The 21,639-nt window shown below is 40.3% G+C and overlaps 1 protein-coding gene across 6 annotated transcripts in view; it reads right to left on the reverse strand.

Annotated features, from left to right (window-relative positions):
* Window positions 1–21,639, reverse strand: part of MNAT1 (MNAT1 component of CDK activating kinase) — a 106,460-nt gene that overhangs the window by 60,079 nt on the left and 24,742 nt on the right. For 5 of the 6 annotated variants that reach the window (XM_085549599.1, XM_015865750.3, XM_085549602.1 and 2 more), the window contains 5 exons: window positions 19,876–20,028; window positions 18,139–18,212; window positions 9,454–9,557; window positions 5,761–5,901; window positions 1,024–1,149 (listed from right to left, as the gene is read on the reverse strand). In XM_085549599.1, coding sequence (XP_085405725.1) covers window positions 1,024–1,149; window positions 5,761–5,901; window positions 9,454–9,557; window positions 18,139–18,212; window positions 19,876–20,028 — 598 coding nt within the window. Of the gene's footprint in view, window positions 1–1,023; window positions 1,150–5,760; window positions 6,127–9,453; window positions 9,558–18,138; window positions 18,213–19,875; window positions 20,029–21,639 lie in introns of those variants that run through there. The other variant, XM_085549604.1, reaches the window with a different exon arrangement.

Below are 21,639 nucleotides of genomic sequence, written 5' to 3' on the forward strand. Positions count from 1 at the left end.
AAAAGGAAGAAGATAAGAGCTTTGTACTACAGCAATGCAAAAGAACAACCCGCATGAGTTTACAAGAGCTGACAAAACTTCTAGCAAAGTAAGCTGCAAATGCTGTTATGCTGCAAACTCTTTGGGGGAAACAAACAATGAACACAACCCAGATATCCTTGACAAATCAAACTGATTAATTGATAGTAGTTTGCACAACAGAAAGGTTTTTGCTTTCCTTACTGTCTGGTTTGCCACAAGGGTGGGAGTGTTGGTTATTTTCAAGACATCCGTTAGCATTATCAACTCAAAAAATAAAGACTAAGAAAAGCACAGGGATTTTTAAAAAAGCAGGAAACCAGTCAGGTACAAAAACAACTCACACTCCATCTACAGCCCTCCCACATCTCAAAAACTAGATTTATTTATCTTACATTTCCATGGACCAGTAAATAGATGCATACTTTGTACCATGTTGAGATAAAATGCAGGAATGACGACAGATCTTTAGCTGTCACTACAGTAGTAACCCTTGAAAAGATACCTGCTGCTTCCTAGATTCCAGTAGCAATGAAAATGACATCCCAAACCACTCTGCATCATTTTCAATGCTGTCTATCCATACTCACTGATTATTTCAGTGCTCAGAGCAAACTTGGAGAATGCAGTCTTCTAATCTAAAACTTCAACTTCCAGAATAGTTACAGACAATTAATTAGAGACAAAATAATTCAACATACAGCACAACGTTGCTGAGGAAAAGGTACAAGTTGGTTTTAGACAATTATGCAATGAAAAGGTTTCCTATGTTCCAAGAAGCAGAACGATGAAATACGTAGACTGTTCTTTTCCAACTTTATAAGTAGAGATTCAGCTATTTAATACAACATGCCACTTTGGTTAAAATAACCTTAAATTTCAAAGCAGGAAACCTTGTGTCTTTTGAAAGGCATTAAAAACAAACAAAAATTAAAAAAAAATAATAATAAAAAAGAAACAAACATTTTGAAAGAACGCTTAAAAACAGTAAAGGAAGAAACTTACCATTTTGATGCCAGTGGAAAATGTGACTGGTTTGGCAGGTTTGGGCTTTTCCAGTTGCATTTCTAGCTGAGTAGATCTGTCTTTATGCTGAGCCAAAAGCAGCGAAGCAGGAAGACTGGAGCTCTCCTGTAAGCGTAAGAATAAACAACTGAATACTAAACTCAAATAAATACTAATTAATGCTGCATATGCTTCAAAACTGCAAGCTGTATCTGAAAGGGCATCCCTAGCACAGCAGTGTAAAGCTAAGTATGCTCTATACAAAAAACAGAGTTTACAGTAAATGATCATTTTTAGTGATAAGAAAAAGCTGCAGTAATGCCATAAATCAGAGTAACCTGCAAACAACCATTTTTATAGAATCCACATTAAAGAAAATGTAACAGGCTTCTTATTCCAACAAGCCAATGTGATCATATTTATTAAAACTGAAAAAAAAAAAAAGCTTAATCAGAGATGGAATAATACAAAGCAGGGTAACTTGGATCAGATGTTTATCTAAGACACATTCTTTCTACCAATGAACTCAGACCAGTTTGAAATTGTTTCCCATTAGATTTCACCTGAGGCCGTTTGGAAATGATCCTTGCTCTGCTTTGCACAATGGCACTATTGTAAGTGCAACCAACAGCATATTTATTTTCTCCTTCGCCGATTTATTTTTAGGGAAGCCAGCCAATTTTTCAGAAATATATAAGTAATAAAATGAATAGTTAAGCAAATTAGCCACTAAAACTCTCATGTTTAGGCTACAACAAAATGATTATTAACATACAGCTACGTACTACATTATGGAGAGAGCCAGCAATTATTAGCCAATTTTCTAATAAACTAATGTGACTGTCCACATGCACACCAAGCTCCCCTGGGCTCCTAAGCCAGAACAGAAGTGAAGCTGAAAGCAGTGAAGAAGTTCAGAATAGATTACTCCCAGAGTTCTGCAGGGTACCATTTTTCACACAACACTCAAACCAAGCAAACACTGAACTGTGAACCACCTTACAACAGACTGAGCTGTGATTTTTTTGTTTCTATTTTAGAACAGTTCCGAGGAAGAAGTTTGGAAGCTTTTTAAAGCTGCACGATACCTTGATGTCACAGAATCACAGAATCACCCAGGTTGGAAAAGACCCACAGGATCATCCAGTCCAACCATCCACCCAACCCTAAAATAGTTCTTACTGCCATAGCAGCCTAAAGAAATCCCTGGAAGTGCTCATGAAGAAAGGTTGTGTTTTACACCTATTACTCCCCCAACACTCTCCCTCTCTTTCTTCTCATTTCTTACACTCACTTCATCTCACGACAAGGTAGCAACTGCTAAGAGCAGAAAAATCTCACAGGATATCGACTCCGGAATGGCAAACATCAGACATAGAACCTCCCTGATATTTCAGCAGATCCCAAGGTGGAAAGAGGTTTAAAAATCTAAACTGTAACGATGAGATTTTCATACAGCTGGGAGAAAATCTGGGCCACAAAAGCTACAGTTGGAGTCCGTGTCTCCATATCATTTCACACACCCACAGCCATCCTGCTGACCACCCTATGTGCTGCTGGCTCTCAGAGTTTAAGGGCTGTAGTTTCTTCTAACCTCCATATTCAACACTGTAGGGTACTCTGGCTCATTTGACCATATCACATTCCTTAAACACTCACTGCATTTCTGGCATGATAAAAGAAGCCAGTTTTTCAACCAACTTCTTAACAGCTCTACATCAGCACAATGGTTGGTAACCAGATTACACAACTGTGGGAAATCACCACAGTGCCAGCAAGCCACCACATTCATGATTGTTTGTCCTTTCTAACGTCCACATAGTCCTCTTGTTAACTATTAACACAGAAACAGAAATCAAAGATCCAATCCTGTAAGCCCTTTTCATACTAGTAATTTTCTGTATGGGAAAAAAAAACCATGTAAGCTACTTACATGTAGAAATTCCTGAAATATGTTTAAAGAAGCCTGAGGCTCTGGCAAAAGGTGGATGCTTGACATCTTTGAGACACCTTGACCTCTGTGTGATTCCAAACTACTGCATGGCCCAGGGGGAAGATGCCTGTTTGTCAAGTGCTGTAGTGCCATTCGGCTCCTACCTGCGGAGTGCAGGCTCTTGAAGAGCTAACTGCAAGTCCCACATCACAGAAGACATCTAAGAGCTGTTCTATAAAACTCAGTTTACAGATGAGTTTATACAGTAAATAAAGGAAGTGCTTTAACATTTTATTAAATCCCGATTGCCCGAGTTTAGAGGATTTAAGGGGGGAAGGGGGGACAAAAACTTAACCCTACATCTCTTCTAGTAAAATCCATTTGAGACTACAAGCCCAAATCACAATGAGGTGCTGTGCTTTTCATGTGTGAGGTTTTATCACAAGAGGTCTTCTATAATGAAGGTGACATAAAATCTATTTCACTCAGCACTGGGAGGCAAAATGGGCAACAGGTAACAGAGCAGGACTGGGAGCTGAAGCACGCGACTGCTCTTCCAGCAGCCTGCAGAGCTTGAGCCACACAAAACCTGCTCTTCCTCGTACCAAACCATGCCAAACTTCCTCCTGCAGCTCCCAGCAGAGCTCCCAAGCTCTTGGAGGCTTGGCCTCAAGGCCAGACCTTTCTGCAAGACCTGAGCAACCCAGAACCCAGAGCCTGCTGCACAACATTTCAAATACCAAGCATTTCTGTGTCTTTTTCCTTGCCTCTGGACTATCTAAATTATAAGCTCTTTGAAAACAGGGTCGTATACCTACATGCAAAATTCTCCATTGGAAAGTGCATAGCACACACTCAGTTCAGGTGCTCTTCTCTTATTACCCAAATCCTTCCATCATTCAATACAGAATGATCAGATTCATTTTCAGACACGTAGCACAGCATTAGAGGGATTTAAGAGACCATAGGAAATGTTTATTTGTTTAGCAACTGCTGGTTTTGCAGGGACTTTATAAGTCATTGTACAAACACCTTAATGCTGGTTTTATACACCTTTAGCATTACAGAATAAGTTTTGATCCTAATTTAAGTTGACAGTGCCCCCTTCACAAACAGAGACAGAACTTAACTTGAAACAACTTAAAGTTGCACGGTTTCCCTCCTCAGCTTTTAAAATCACCTTCCTGTTGTTTTTAGAATACTAAGATGTATTTTAATAGCAGTACATTTGCAATCACAGTTAAAACTACCTATTTGGGTCATGTTTTAAGGATTATTTATAACCATTCTTTCCTCAAGCCATCTGGTGAAGTACATTTCCAGTAAAGCCAATTGCTGTGTAAAAGAGCAACACCAGTCTCAGTAAACTAAGACTTTGTTTTCGAGCAGGACTGAACGAACTCAGAAGCCAGTTCAAAATCCCTTTTTTGATACAATAAATTTGAGTATGCAGTGCAGCTTTTATGAATTGATCCATTACTCAAACTACTCCTAATTGTGGGGATTGTAAGTACTCATATCTTAAAGTAAAGAGAGACTACTGGATGCAAAGTTACAGGCTTGAAGGATTCTCAGGGAACTTTCTTGTCATCTCTGCTCCTTACTATAAACAATGAAATAACAGCTCCTTTAAACAAACCAGGGAAAGGTTTCCACAACCCCTGGCTTTGAAAACAATAGCTGTTCAGGAGAGCTCCCACAACCCGAATTGAACACTGACACTCTCTTTTTATGTCCTGGTTCAAATAATTCTATTTTTCCTGTAAAAATCAGAGAAGTGTCTCCATCTCAAATAAAAATGAAGAGCACAAAGCAGGAATTAATGTTGTAGTAATATAAGATATTGAAATAAGAGAAATTCTGAATTAAAATCTGCCAAGAAGTTTTAAATCAGACATGGACATAACTGCATACTCGATAAGAACACACATACACACCTATTTCTTTTTTAATGTTAATACACAGAATGTTTTCATGGGTTACAGAAGGTGAGAATATTTGTGCATGGGTGAATCTTTATAAAAGAACAAGTATTTTTCTGAGCTCCTCTATGGCCAAATATCATCACTGTACTTCAAATACAGAAATGATAGCAAAATAAGCCAAAACCAAGGCTAAGACCATTTCTAGAAGGAGTTAAGTTTCTCTTCAGCAGTCTATACAGTCCTCAAATGAATCCATCATCTGTTTAAATCAGAAGAAGCATCTCATACACAAAATACCCACCATAAGAGAACATGGCAGGTTCAGAGCAAGAAACCTTCTAGTATCTGTCCAGGAAGCTGCTAAGCCTCCAGTCTTCTTTCCAAGCTTCCCTGAGAGAAACTCTCCCCTTGAAACCTGGAAAAGCATTCTAGGACTAGATGCCCTTCATTATGCACTCAGTCCATTCTGAGCAAAAAACAGTGAATGAAAAAGTCTTTATGCTGATTCAATACAGAGATTCCTGTGCGATCCATTCCCAGCCTATTACTTATGCGCTCCAACTCACAATGGGTTGACCAATGCTCAACTAAACCCACAAGGATACAGTTACCTGCTCTTTATTTTTCTACCTCAGAAGTAGCTGAGCTCATGAAGTAACTCCTGATTACTGCTTTACGTTTTGTTTACCAAAACTGTTCAGCTTTTTCTAGCATTGCAGCAAGTGCAAGGAGAGAGAACAGTAGTATAAAACACGCAAGACAGGAAAACAGAAAGGGGCAGCTGGGTTAATTCCACAGTGAACTGAAAGAGATGTATATAAACCCATCCGCTATTTGCTCTGCTACAGAGCATTCAAAGCCTCCGGTTTTGTTACTCACCAGTTCATCCAAGAGTGCTTGTTTATTCTTCCTTTTCATCATCTGTTGTAGCTGTTCCTCTTTCTGTTCAAGTAGTCGCCTTTGTTCATTTTCCTGTCGTTCTACCTCTAAAGCTTCCTCCAGCTCTTCCTGCTCCCGGGTCTGAAATGGAAACATGAGAAACTGATTCTCAGCAATCTTCATCCTTGCACGGGCTGAGATCTCTCACAACTCTTCGGCCTATCAGAGGACAAACACCAAGCAATGGGAAAGCAGCCAAATCTTACCTTTTAACAGTCATTATGATGATCATCCCTTCACTTGCTGCCCAGAGTAAAGATTTTCACCTTGCTGCCAGTAGAAAAAGTATCCTTCTAGATTTTGGCTCTAAATGATAGAGAATAACAATGGCTTTTCCTTTTCCTAGCAGTAAAATGAAGGCATCCCTCTTTGCTCCCACACACCCTATTTCTGAAGAGATGTAAGAAAGTGACAGAAAATATAATTTCACAAGACTTTCCCTCATCACCCCTGAGGAGCTACGAGATGAAGTTTAGTGGCTTGTGGTAGCAATGGTAATGGTAATAGGAGGATGGTTGGAGTAGATGATCTTGTAGGTCCTTTCCAACCTTGTGATTCTTTCTAGACCAGCTGCATCTTGCGTGCAAACTTGTGTTTATCTGTGGCATAGAAGGAGTGGATGAACTAGAACATATTTAAGAATGAACCCCGAATATCTTACAGGTGTAAAGGTAAGCGAGGTGTTTTTCCTATGACTTGAATAATACTTGTGTGCTACGGAAGTAGAACAGAAACAGCTTACTAGGACAAAGATAACTGAGCTTTTGTTTCAGGATTGACTTCTGAAGACAAAAACAGGCTTATTAAAGCTATTGAGTCAGATGTTAAAACTCACAGTAGAACTAAAAAGAAGAGGGCTGAAAAAAATAACAACCATTTAAAGGCAAAAAAAAAAAGATATAAGGTGAACGGCTTTATACAGAAGAGAGAATCAAAAGAATTCCAATTGGAGGGAAGATAGTACAGAAGAACTCAAGAACCAGAATAAACACAGAGAGTTCTAAAATTATCTAAAGTTTAAATAGTTAATTAATCCACTGAAAGGGTTTATGCAGAACATTTCTGCAGCTAAGAACTTAGTTTGTAACACAACCCAAAGTTGTATCATAATGCACAGTGATGTGACATAAGTCAGAATATACTGAAAAGCATCCTATCAGCAGGTAGATCAGGCTGCTGGATCCCAGGGAGGCCCAGTTACTCCTTGATGCAAGAGCTGATAGATCTCAATGTTTGCCACTGAGTCAACAAATGATGCCTTCATTCTGCAAGTAGCAGTGACACTGGTGAACAGAAGGTCAACAAGATGCTTTCTCTTTGCATTCGATGAAAGGAAACAAAGAAACAAAGATCCTCCCATTGCTAAGTGAGGTTATTTCAAAGAAGTAATACATCTAGTTAGTTCAGTCAACAGAACATAGAGCTCATGGCCTACAAACACTCCAAGTCTCTTCTGTTTATGCATAAAAGCTACCTGGACTTTGCAATGAAACAAAAGCAAAATTGTTAAGAAAGTGCTGACAGATCTGAAAAACCAGCCGAGAATAATTAGAGCCAGGAATATGTAAACTAATATAAAAACCTAAACTAGATCAGGATACAGCAATAACAGAAGAACAAATCAGATAAAATTCTTTCTGAAAGGAAGACCAAACAAAACAATTAAAAACAAGAGAGCTCAACAGGCAGCAAGGGTCACGTCAAGCATAAAGCTTGTCTAGACACAGTTCTGTGATCTGAAGAAATACAGATGATCGTGGTGAAGGCCTGGGGCAAACTCAAAACAAAAGAAGAGATAATACGATGAGCTACTTAATCACTACTGATTGTGAATTTCTTGCATGACAGCGCTGCAAGAGAAAAACAACCTTAGGAACACTCGTGTCTACTTATTTCCAGTTGAGATGAGAAAAAACTGCTGAGGTCTCAAGTCCAACATGACTTTCAACTTTGGTCCTCTCTGCCTGCCAAACAAAGATTCAAACTGGAACAGGATAAGGGTTAAAATGAATAAATAAATAAAATAACATGTATCAAGAGTGACAGAAAATATTAACGTTTCCTCAGGAGCAAAACACGAGTGGATGTTTATTGTCAGTCCAGGAATGAAGGGACAAAGACTGACCATAAGAAGTTTAGGCTTGAAATTAAAACCCATCTTTTCCCGTTCAAGGAGAAACTGCATTCTAAAACCTGACACAAAGAGCTAGAGAATAAAAAAAGCACCATTTCAGCTTTCAGGAGAGGAGTAAATTAATGGGCAAGATTGTGCGTTTTTGTAATTGCAACTGTGTCAAGTCTATTATTTTGTTTCAATTGTTCAAAAATAAAAGAATCCAGACTTAAAGGAGATCTGCAGACATGCAGACTTACCCAGCTTCCACAAGACAGCCTCTAGCACAGTAAGTCCGTACAGTAGAGGAAACAGAAGACCCAGAGGGCTTGGGTGGATACAGAGTATTACTGTGCTGCTTGATGCAATCACGCTGTTAGTGTACGAGCTGTCTGCAAGTCAAGTACATGAATGGGAAGACGGGCAGCAGGTAAAGCACATTATTCTTATGGCAATGCTAGAGGTTGTGCCTATGCTGTAAGATAAGACAGCCAAATACTTGCAAGGTCACTTCCATCTCTGAAGCAAAGGATATTGCACTGTGTCACACACAGGATAACAGGCCAGAGAGATGGTCCCCTAGGGAAATCTCCTTGCCTTTAAGAGGAAGAGGTTCAAACAAACATTTTTCAGATTCCAGTCTCCTCCTGTGAAACCCTCGTGCTAAAGAAATCACTGGGATTTTTGCCACAGACTTTAGGGGAGTGAGGATTTCACCCCTACTGATTTGAAAGCCAGTCCTTAGTGCAACTGCAATACAAACACAAAACCTTGTTAAGTCACACTCTGGGCAGACATTTTCCTTCAAAAACCAATAAAAATGTGTATTTTTATACTGAACAAGTACTTAACAGATTAAACTTTTCTTACAGAAGGAAATGTTAGAATGTTTATTTTTAAAGAACAAAATGATATCCAAGCCATATTTCAGTGAATACATCTTCAAAGAACTGTGTGTTTTGCATATAGATCATGTATACAATGCTCCCGATGTTACTGTTATCAGCTCTTGAACAAAAGTTTAAATGTTTGTTTCAACATCTTTCATTTTACATTTTGCATAAGCCAGACCTGTGCTTTCCTTCAGTTTTACAGTTCTCTCTTGGGAGCTTCCTAATGTCTGCATCTGGATTCTTTTTACTATTCAGATGAGAAAGGAGCAATTGTCCCAGCATAGGAATGAAGTTGGTCTCTCCTGGATATTGTCCAATGAGACTGCCAGCACAATATAGTGCTGATGTATTAAATGCAGACTTCACTGCCTGTCCCTCTTTATAAACGCTTTCCAAAATAAAAGATAATTGCATTTCAGCTATCAATTTCATGTCTTTAAGCAGTACTAAGTATCATTATCACAGAATATTAGCATATTGCAGTTTTTGAATACAAAGCAAAGCATGCATAGTGCCTTCAGCTTTGGCTTCCTTTTAAGATATTTTAGAAAGTGCGTCGCTTTGAAAACCCTTTAACTCTTCTGCTATTGAATAAAAATTGTAAAGGAGAGGAGAAATTAAACTAACCAGTTTTATCTTGTTTTTCTGAATGACTTCTTTGTTATCCTTCTGGTACAGCTCCATTTTCCTTTTGGTGTTCTCCAAATCCACATTGTTAGTCAGGTTAAATACTGCATAAATATTAGAAAGACAGAAGGCAAAAGTATTAGGTCAGCATGCATTTCCATCACAAAGAAATACTATTCTTATGCACTCCATCACTTCCAGCAACAGACACAAACATCACAATAACAGAATTTACTTAGATACGCCTTGTAGAGCAAGATGCAGCCTGCTAAATCCCTGCAAACTTCAATAGAAGCCAGTAGAATTTCTTTAGCTTTACACATCTGCAATAGATTCAAATTGGAATCTTGCACCCTATTTTATGAAACTGCTCATGATGCACCTGAATTATCGTGACGTTGTAACAGACTGACCTTTTTAAGTAGCAGTTGCAGCTACGTTCCAGTTAAATGATGTTAGCTAGTTAACCAGTTCCAGTCTGACAAAGTTTCACCAAACACAATATATATTGAGGTTAGAAATCAAGTTGTTTGATTTCATAGGATTATCTAATGCACAAAGACCACAAATTATCAGATTTTTCAGGAACACGGATCAATTTCACAACCAATATACAATTACCTTTATTATGAAGAATCAGCAAACGCATCCAGATTAACTGGTTAAAACAACATTCTTTCAATGCCTCTTGATAGTGGCAGGCCAGATATCATGTAATTATAAGCAAGCAGAGTTGGCCAGCAACCTCCACAGTTCTGCAGAACATTCCTGACTATCTACACATGACATGGAATACACCTCAAGAACTGATGGGTTTCTATAATCAACAGCTTGAAAATGGTTTGGATGACCAGTAATTCAACACAGAGCCTGAGTCTTTCACCTCTAAGTCGCTAGTTCAGTTGTGGGTCAAGTGAATTCCAACAGAAAGCTATTATGACTGGGAAGTCACCCAGTGTTCAATATCAAGAGTAGATGCTGGGCTCACATCCACAGCCCTAAAGCTTGTGAAGACCACAAACGTACAGCATTCTTCCCCAAAACCTTTAAGAGCTTTGTCACGCACCCACTGTAAGCTTACAAGAGCAGCAGAGAAATTTAAACAGCCATTGATGAATCCCTTCCAATAGAATCACTGCACAGCAATTGCACAATCAACAAGGGAAGGAGTTTCAGTGAAAACACCAGGACAGGAACTGGAAGGTTTTTATTTAGTTCTCTGTTATTAGTTTTCTCAAGTGACTGGAGCAAACTGAACCCTGTGCATGTGTATCTCTGCAAAATTATTTGTGTCAATGAGGCTGAGAGAAATAGAAGGAAACAGAAAGATACCAGTGCTGCTTCCCATCAGAACAGCACACATCTCACTTTAGTAAAGATTAATATTTCTTGTTCTTTTCTTCTCTCCACAGGTAACATGGCAGAAATTAACCTTCAGGAGGACTCTAGATAATGCAAACCACCAATAACAGAGACTGACAGGACAGTTGAGAGCAATTAGAGAAACAGAAAAATCAGGAGATTTTGGTTAGATTTTATGCAGAAATTCTTTACTCTGCAGGCAGTAAGGCACCAGAGGAGTGGGTATCCCTGGAAGTGCCCCACATAGGGCTGGACAGGGTCCTAAGGCAGCCTGAGCTGGTAGGTGGCAACCAGCCCACAGCAGGGAGTTGGAACTGCATGGACTTTAAGGTCTCTTCAGTAATCAATCCATGATTCTACAAAATCAAAGCAAGAAATCAGATACTGGGGGTAGAAGAGGAAGATCTGAAGCGTGAGTCACTGGCTAAGTTGGACTAACCCAGCTGTACAGACCACACTTCCCCCAGGCTCAGGACTGCTCCTCCCCCTGCTCTGACTGCAGGATTCCTGGTGCTTCACAGTGAAACCTCCCAGTAACATGAACTGGCTCAGTGCAGGTGATGGACAAGTGCCAGAGCTGGTACAAGGGAAATAGTAGAAATGTAAGAACTCTCTCTTTCCAGGAGTACAGAACTAACATTTTATCTTATTTCTATCAGAAGCATTCAGTCTTTCCTTGAACCACAGCAAAAGGGGTTAGGCAGGATATAGCTGAAGAAATCCACAACCTTAAACTAACAAACAAAATGCTGTATTTATTATTTTTTCCCCCTTTCTAAGTAATAAGTACCATCAAGAGGATGCACATTTTAATTCAGTCTGGTTCCTGATAAGCAGCTGAACTTTTGCAGCCCTGCCCCAGCCTCATCACTTCAGGAGGAATCTGAGAAGCAGGCTGGTTCTGTGGGCTCAGCATCGGATTGGGAATCAAAACCTGGGTTCAAATCCCAGCTTTGCTGCTATTCCAGGGCAGATTGCTTGACCTCTACACTGGAGGTCTCCCTTAGATGAGAACCATAAGCAGGAGAATAAAGCTTCCCTTCTCATGGATACATTCTGCTGTGTCTCCTTACCATAGCTCCACGTAGCACCTATCTCAGGGTCTTAATCTCATCTCAGGTGGAGCCCTGGACATTACAACAAACCAGCACATTGCTCCAGGAGCTCTCTGACTCTCAAAGTTCAGCTCCTTGGGTTTTGGAAGCAAGTTACTCATTTCAATATATTTTCTCCCCACTTCGAAAGGGTTATAAGAACATTTCCAGTTTCTCCTTGCCATTTCATATTGCTTTCCAGACCTGGCAGCACTGCCTTAATAAAAGTCTCTATTTCAGTCTAAACTTTTATTATTTCAGGGAAGATTTGACCTCCAGCTTTCTATTCTACAGTCCCCAGCTGACAAACAGCTTCACATTTGAGTATTACAGCATAGAAGAATGGTCATGTGAAAATGCTGGCATACAATCAGATCAAGGCTCTGAAATGACAGCAGCTGCATGGGAATGTCAGCACTTCCTACAACTTAAATCCACACAGCAGCTCTGTAAACTTTTCAGTGACGACACAAGAAAGAAATAGCATATGAGCCATGCTGTGCTAGCAGGATGCCCAGATGCCACCTTCAGGTGCAAGAGGAGGAACAAGATGACATGCCAAAATGCCTCTGGCTCCTGAACATCTTGCTTGTTTCTCCAAAAATAATCCAGCAATAAGCAGATGGCCCAAGTTTTGCAAGTGTCGCTGCTTGAAATATTCGAGTGGGTTTTTCTGTTTATTTTTCTCCTCAGTTATTAATAGATCCTAACAACACAGAGTCTCAGTTTGTGAATTTTAAACCTTACGTTTGGTGTTTTACATCAGGTAAGAAAGCAAACATTAGACATATGCGGATGGCTGCCTTTGTTTATGACCACTTAAACCCTGATACCTTCTATCACCTTATATCACCCTGCAGCAAAGTGCTATGTTTCTTTTTCCGTCTGCCTCCCTGTGGTGGCTGGAAACCATGGGAAGAATTCTGTCTGCTATCAAATCTCCTTGCACTGATTCTTCTCTGCCTGTCTTACTCCGTCACCTGAGAATATGGAAAGGCAGCAATCACAGAGATACGTATCTCCTATACCCTCAAAGACCAGAACAGATCTCTCCCACTAAACAGTACCTTGCTGTCACTAAGGAGAAACACTGTCTTGGTCCCAGTCATCCTTAGCTGTTACTCCTCAACACCAAGGGGTCCTCACTTCAAGTCTTAACACACTGGAGATTTACATCTGTGTGAAGACCCGGTTGTGTCTATACCATGATCAGCATCAACAGCTGTCCTCGAATAAATGAAAAGAATATCTTCCCTCCTACGTAAACATCCTAGCAGCAAAACAAACTGTGCTCTTTGACACTGCACAGTTATCAATGGCCGACCTGTCAGCCTAAATACTTTCCAACATATTTTCTAATTTATTTTTCACAGGCTTCAAACATCTCTTCATTAATAATTACAGAATGTAGACTCTTGCCATTTTATCCCCATTATGACAATATTCAGGTTCATCTTCTAAGGGGGACGAGGTCATGATTACTTCCTCTCTTCTCCTATGCACCCACCGCTATTTACTTGGCATTTAAAAACCAGCAAGTATCAAATCAAAGAACACAGTAAATAATACTCAGCATCTTACCTGCTCTAAATATAGGACTACACCATATTGTTTGATTTGGTTTTATTTGCATTTGTGTCAGAAATTTATTTTGAAACTTAATCCTTCCAAATGTTCCTTTAAAAACAAAAATGACAACAAAAATTATAAAGCTAGAACAGAAAGAGCTAAAAAGAAACCCCGACTCATATGCTGGAACTCCCCTGAAAAAATATTGGTACAGGTCTGAATATGACTGGCAAAGCAGATGGCTACTTTGAAAAGGTTTCAAAGAGAAGACAGACTTATTTTTGTCTGTGTTAAAATATAGCATAAGCTGATATAAGAGGTCTGAAACCCTTCAGGGAAAAGAAACAGAAGCTGTTTTGTATGTAACAATTATTTATCTACTTATCCATCTCACACTGGTTCGTTTATAAATTGACTTGCCTTGAGACATCTGTTGAAGTACAACAGGAAGACTATTGTGTTTTCCTGAAACTTTTCATTCTATTTAGGTAAAACTCCTTCCTTTGGAAATTCAGTCTCTGCAGGGAGACTTTCACTGCTTTTAAAAAGCAAAACTTATTCCACAGTTCTGTAACAAATGGGAAAGTATTTTCTTGTCATAAAAGGAACTCAAGATTTGAGTCAAAACTTTGGATGACATGGAACAGTACGTTGTCCAGGCAGCAGCACTGTACGCATGTCACTCCGCTGCAGAACTTCAACATTTGATCTACCAAAATATCCTTGTTTTATGTCTGTGATACTGAAAACCGTCTGAGATTTCTCCTCCTTGAAGAGACAGCAATGTTACCACGTTAAAATATTTGTTATTCAAATATTAGGCTCACTGCTTCTCTGGTGAGACAGCAGGTGGTTTGTTTAATGACCTACAAACTCAGTTCCTATGCTGATCCTTTTTCTCTCATCCAAAATCCTCTTAAAACCTTCACCTTCCACTCTCTGTACTTATAGCTGAACACAGCTAGTGGGAAAACAGCCACACATCCAACTCTTTTCTGAAAGTGAAATTCATGGATTAAGGAAATATCAGTTTGCTATAAAGAATATTCCTCCTACCCTACTACCAAGAACCATTACCATCTCTGTTAACAGCCAGCTACAGACTGAGAATGGCAGAAATGCTTTGGGCAGAGCACTCCAAGTGGATACATGACCACATCCTCAGCCTGCACAGGGAGCCCAGAGCTGCTGTGGCACCTTTGCTTGGTGCTTTCCAACTCTGGGCAAACCTTTGGAGCCTCACACTTTCATGAGGATCCCCACCAGGTCCAAGAAGGATCACTTTGGCTGGAACAGCGTGACACTGAAATCTCAGTTCAGATGAGATGAGTGAAGCTGATCTTGATAAGACCACCCTATTTCATATTAGGTTCCTCCCATCCTTAGCAAGGGCAGTACCATCTTTTTACACACAGAGGAAAAACCTCAAACAATAAACAACATAGCCTACAAGCGATCATAGATAATAAAATCCTGTCTACCTGAGGATCACTTGTTAGATAAATGTTCTGAGCAAACAAGTCACCAGGCAGCTGATATTGCACAAAGTGTTAGAGAAGTAATGAGATCCCGGAATCCAAGGGGCACAAATACAGAAGCCTCCTTCTAACACAAATGTACTGAATGTTTTGAAAAGCAATAATAACTGTTAACAATTGTTTGTGGTAATGCCTAGAGGCCTTGTACAGGTATCAGGAGGGTGGTGCCAAGCAGTGTATACACACAGGCTTGGAGGTGGGCCTTTGGAAAGCTGACACACCTGGTTTTCAAGAACTGGCTGTGAAGACACCCTGGGGAAGAAAGTCTTGTAGAAAGCACAAGAATAGTTTGTATGATATAAAGGGAGTGCAACCCTGGTGGCAAACTAAGGTTTAACCTTGTCCCTCTCAGCAGAAGGACACAAACCTGACATTTCAATAGACGTTGCACGTATGGCTCCAAATGACAACTTCGAACCTTTTCACTTCATTTTTACTCCTAGTGCTAATGACAATTAACTGTTTACAATGTTGCCAAATTGTCCAACTGATTTTTTCTTCTGGAGAAAGCCTGCATTAAAATGTGGTTTCTATTTTAAAGCCTTGTATAACACATTTTAGCCCAAAGCATTATTTAGTGGCTACATTCTAAACCACTTTAAAAATGTGCTTTTTATAACACCAATGGTAAGAGGTAACTACCCTCACGTTTGACCTTTTCCACCACCTCTTTTGTTGTACCACCCAACGCTTTAAATAGAAAACTCTGTAGTCAGTATATCCCTGGTACACAGGGGAAAATGTGCTTCAAGTGAGGCCATACATCATATCAATGGAATAAACCACTGCAGTCACTACAAATGATGGAGATGATCTACCTGAAACATTTGGAAAAGCTATTAGAATCATGCCAGGGTCACATCAGCATACTTTACACAAGATGTTTACGTATTTTCTCTGCCAAGCAACTACTTTATCTGAAACCCCCTCACAACTTAAGAATCAAAACTTACCAGCAAAGAGCAAACAGGGTAAAGTTGCTTTTTAACACACTGACCTTGGCACAGAAAAACTGGAAATTTGGGGTAAGGGAAAGAAAGGGGAAGATCTGATTCCCTGCACCCTAGTTTCCCAACCTGGCAGCTCTAACAACCACCAGCAGCCACTGCCAACCTGCCATACGTTGGCCCCACGAGGCAGAGCTTTGCTCCGCATGACTACACTCTTTCTTTCCCTTCCCGACAGCCCAGTTTCCCATGTGCACAAACGAGCAGGGAATTCACATATACAAAGAAAAAGGAAATAACTGCTCTTACCAGTAAAATCTGAAATACTCAAGAGTTGCAGACGTCTCTAACACATTGTTCTGCCATGCCACACACTACATACCTTATAAAACACTGAAGAAGTAACACTGCATATCAAACAGCCGTCAGTTGGAGCATTGTGTTCGGGAACACAGGCAGGGACGTTTGGGGAGATGACAACAAATCAATGAAGTCTGAAAGCAAAATGTGACTATGGGAAAGAACAGGGCTTGAATTCTTGTTGGATGCGCTCTTGAATCCAACCAGCCCTCTGGATTCTGGATCTACAGCACATTAGTAGATCATAAATTACTCCTTCAACTGTGAAAATTAAGAGCCTTTTGACTGCATCCCTCCCTTCCGCACACAATCCTGGCTCATAAACTAATAAGGAAGGAGGTATTTCATCTTTCTGATCCTTTTGGTATTTTAGGAGTCCCCTTCCAGCAACTAACTTCAGCTCCTGACTGAGCTCCTACGTGATGTGTTCGCAGGACCAGCACAATTACAGACAAATTCATTCTTCTTCACAAGGTTATGAGGACCAGCTGCAAGTTCTGCAGCTTCTAAAGCAAATTGCTATCAGAGGCTATGAAATCATTTGAAATTTAACTACCTAATCCCAAGAGCTGGGGAATCATAACACGCTGCACAAATTGACAAGGTTCAGGAGTTTCCAGGCAAAACTTCAACTCCCTGGTTGCAGATACCAAAATATCACGTAACAGCAGTAAGTGGGAAACCTGTATTTAAAGCTCTAGAAATACAAAGCAGTTTTCCTTTCTGTGTGCACACAGACTCTTCCAGGATCCTCTGGCTAAGCTGCAATCATTCTTTCTATTCACTCTCTCCTTCCTCTACACCATCCAAAAAATATACAAACAGAACTACACCCACATTGTCTCCTCCAGATATTTGGACCCATATGAGTGTGCCTGGTGTTTCCCAGCCACACAATTTAGCTCTCCAGCCTCAGCCTTCTGATGCCAACAAAAACATGACACATTGCTCACAGCAGTAAGCATACTGAATGTGTTTCTGCAAAACGCCTTCGTGCAAAAAGGAGTAAGAGCTCCTTTGAAAAGCAGCATCTCCATTACTTCCTTCAAATGGCATTCACTGCCTTTCCTGTACATTTTAAAATGCCACTTCTTCATCCTCCAGGACAGAAAAAAGCAAAGTCTACAAAACCAAAAAGCAAACCATTTAGGAGTCTCTCCTTTGAACACATCCATGTTTTTCTAAGCAAAATCCATCACTCCACCATAAATCACAAGTCACCCTAACTAAGAAAAAAAATAAACTCCGTTGATAACATAGGCCCTTTCCAAAGGGCAAAGTTCTACTTCAACTAAACCAAAGAAAAAGAAATCAGAGTCTGTTCCTAAACCTTCTTCTTCTACACAGCAACATAAAATGCTACCACAGTGGTATGTAAGGTCATCAGCTTCAAAGCAGCTTCAACTACTGTAACTTGCAGAAGCAAAACTGATGAAAGACACCATATGGCTTCTGTCATGGTAGATAAAGCTAATGGAGGCGTATAATGAAAATTTGAATTTCTCTTCTGTTTAATCTTCCCCAGTGCAGCACCGACAGCCACTTGCAAGCCTTCCTTTTCTAGTTATAAAGCCCTACTTACACTTTGAATTGTGTTTTTCCTCTGGCAGATAAAACGTTTTACTTCACAATGCCCTACAGTTCAGCAAATATGGTTAAAATATACAGGAAAGAAAGTAATTAGATAAACATCTGATACTACGATAAATCCTATTACAGGAACCCAACTTAGACATTCTCATAGGCAGCCTGTCAAGATAAAGGCCTATGGCCTCATGAGCACAGCACATCAAAAATGCAAGCATAAAGACTTACCAATTTCTTCTATTTCTTCCAGGAAATCATTATATTCACGTAGGCTGGGAAAGTCATCCTCTCTTTTATTGTATCTTTGAGAAAGGAGAAACAATCGTTTACATAATGCACACAGATGAAATTTCAATTCAGCAAGGCTCTTGCTGCAAGCATATTAAGTATTGACCTAGTTTTATCAACAATGTTCTTTGTTGCTCCCACAACTGACCGATGTACAGAGTCTTTAAAATGAGACAGAAGTGCTTGGAAAGGAGACGGTCTGGTATAAAATCAGTGCTATCTTTCCCTACTATTTGCAGGCTCCTTTTCCAGCATTTCAGGTAAACAGAAGCACAAAACCTAGTACATCGTTATTCCAAGCCAACCTGTCATTGTGAAAATCCTGCTCAAGGCAGAGACAACAGCAACACCCACAAGAAAAGTTTTTTCTACAAGTATCGGAAAAGAGAGTTGGGCTTTTCGCCAACAAAAGAAAGCTTATGTCAGCAGCAAACTCAGAGCACCACATGATTATCTTGCTCCATATCAATAGATTCTTCCAGAACTCATTTATCCAACTCTTTGTAGCTGGAAAAAAGGGACAAGTCCAGCTAGAACATAGACAAGCTCTCAAAGTCAAGATACATAGGCTTATACAAGAAAATATAGAACAGAGATTCTGTCTGTCCTGAAAACCAAGACACGTGACACCTAGAAATACAAAAATCAGGTTCTGAGGACTCAGGCACAGTTCCAATCTGGAGGGGTTTTTTTCTGTCTACTAAAAATTAATCTGGCAAATCCAAGCGGGCCAAGTGTTTTACAACATTTTCTGTTCTAACTATGCTTCTTTTTGTGTTTAGTCAACCAAGTTGACTTTATTCCAACTTAACTTCTGTTAGCTTTGGTACACTTTATAATCAAACCTCAAAATTATTACTTTCCACATCAGCATCTTGGTATTCAGTGAAGCAATTTTCCTACATCTCAGCAATATCGTAAGATTCATTTAATCTAAGTCTTCACTAAGCCTTAGACAAAGGCTGCCAAGCTTATGATTTACCTGTGTGTTCCCTCTTGCACACCTCTGTCCAAGTCTGCTCCATTCCATCAGCAATTCTTTTAGCACTCATCAAGTGGCCTACTTTTTTTCCTTGTAAAGTATGTTTTATGGTCACAAGACATGAGATGCAATTTGAGATGCAATTTATCTCAACTCCAAGAGCTCTCAAATCCACATGATGGTCTCGCAACACAATGCTTGTAAGCAATCATTTCCGCTAACAATTGCTGTGTGGAAAACAATGTGAACAGAGCTTCTCTTTTGCCCATTTTCATTTGGAAGGGAACTAGCCTTCAGTTCTCCAAACAGGTCCCCAGGCAACAAAACAATCCAGGTCCTAATTCTGCCCCACTCCCATGTTCACCCCCTCAAAGGGAAAGCAGCTGTGGTCCTCAGCATGAAATCATCTCCATTTGGGAGGCAGGTCTTTGCCAAATACCCCACACAGAAACACCCAACATTTTCTAACGCTAAGCAGGAATTCCTCCAGGCTAAGCTGAGGCTTCATTCCTCAGTTGTTGCATGAAGTCAGATTCTCTCTAATCCCTCAACGTGAAATGGAGTCCAATTAAGCTATGGTGTTGGTTTTTAGGGGTTTTCATTGGTTTGTTTTTAAATAGCTACTAGAAAAACAAGACCATTGTCAAAAATAGGATCCATGAAACAGATCCGTATTCTGATCTGGTGACACTCACATTTTCAACACTTTCTTACGAATTTCCACTTCCTTGTCAACAGCAGGATCATCGAAGAGCTGTACCCTGAAGTTACTCTTCCGCAGTGGTGTATCACACTCGGGGCAGTTCCCAGCCCCTCTTACAAACAGCAGCTCCACGCAGCTCTCACATCTGAGGGAGAAAGACATAGAGGCACATACACATTAAACAGTAACTGAAACACTTGATGGACCCTCCTTTTTGTTACACACACTCTCTAAACAAGCATCACATCTCCCCTTTCTTTCACTTTTTGCACATTGTCACACCAAACTCTGTTGTTCTTCCCCCAAAGCACCCAACACCAGCACTGAAGCAAGGACTCTGCACCATGCCTGGAAGGAAACTACCTCAGCAGCACAAAGGCATTCACTCACCCTGCCCAAACAACTTCACCTCTTTGCTGAGCCTGAAAGCTAATCCAAACACAATGATGGGTTTTGTGTCACGAGGAAGTTTGTTTATTGACACCAAACTCATTTCACACGAAGCAGGCTGCAATATCCTTATTTACTCTGGGCACTACCTTGCCACACAAAAAGCCCCGTTTATTTTCTCAGTGTGAGGAGGGATACCAGATCCTGCCCAGAGCCTTCCAAACCCTTACCAGCATTACTGTGGAGGAACTGTTGCAATAAACCCAGCTGAACTCCAGCCCAATACAACAAAAGAAACCCAAAAGAATCCCTATACCACTTGTACCAGCGCCTGACATTGTGCACCTTTCCTTCACCTTCTGCTTTTCTACTTTTTAAATTGCATGTAAATATGTTATCTTACAGAGGCTGCACAACAATAAAAATACCCCTCTGGCTTTATTTCTTCTATCTTAATGAAGATTTCAGGATGATGCCAGCTACCAAGTCAGTGTGCATTTAAGAAAGGGAAAGTGCACTAAGAGCTTAGTTATTTTATAAGAAGTACATGGGTACGAATAAGCACAAATTTCTAGCAGAGGACAACACCTGCTGCAGTCATTTCCTACTGCCAAGAGGGGCAAGGGGTGTCTATTTATAACCCGGGCACACTGAAGCCAAGACAGTCATACACTGAGGGCTGTGCTGTGCCTTCACCAGCTCAGCATGAAATCTAAACAAGTTAAGAGAAGCAATACTGACGTGGTTGCAGATGATCTTAAACAGAACTTCCACCCTGTGGGCCCGCTCCCAACTAGACTGGTTCCAGTACACACAGAGGCAGAGCTGACTACTGCCAACCAGTTTTGCCCAGCTGCTGTTTGCGAGATTAGAAAGCACAAGATGAATGTGATTGTATCCTACAATTAAAAGAAAAATTACTGCATTTGTTTTTTTGTTAATAGAAGTAGAACTCCAGCTCTGCAATGCATCTTGCAGCTGACTGCGCTAAAGAGCAAACACTGGGTTTACCTAGAGATTTTTCTGCCTTGGCGTTCCTCTGGTCAGAGAAACAAATGCATTTAAATACACTTGGGCTGAGAAAAGAAAGATCAAACCTTTCAGCAAGCATAGTCTGAAAGTCAGAAGTTAGGAGGAATGAGCTCTGGCTGCTCTAGGGAGGTATTTTAACTCACTGTTAAGCAACACTAAATGAAAGAGAGAAGGGAAAGGAAGCGAAAGGCTCTTTCTCCTTCCCACAAGCGGCCCATGCCTGCAGCAGCCCTGCACCCAACGACAGTTTCACTGTCTCCTTCATTCTGGCAGCCAGCACTGTTTGTACATCTTTCAACACAGCAACGACAGCACTTAGAAAGAAAAAGAAAAG

Source organism: Coturnix japonica, chromosome 5, assembly GCF_054131305.1.
Source record: "Coturnix japonica strain WE chromosome 5, WE-NBRP24, whole genome shotgun sequence".
NCBI lineage: Eukaryota > Metazoa > Chordata > Aves > Galliformes > Phasianidae > Coturnix > Coturnix japonica.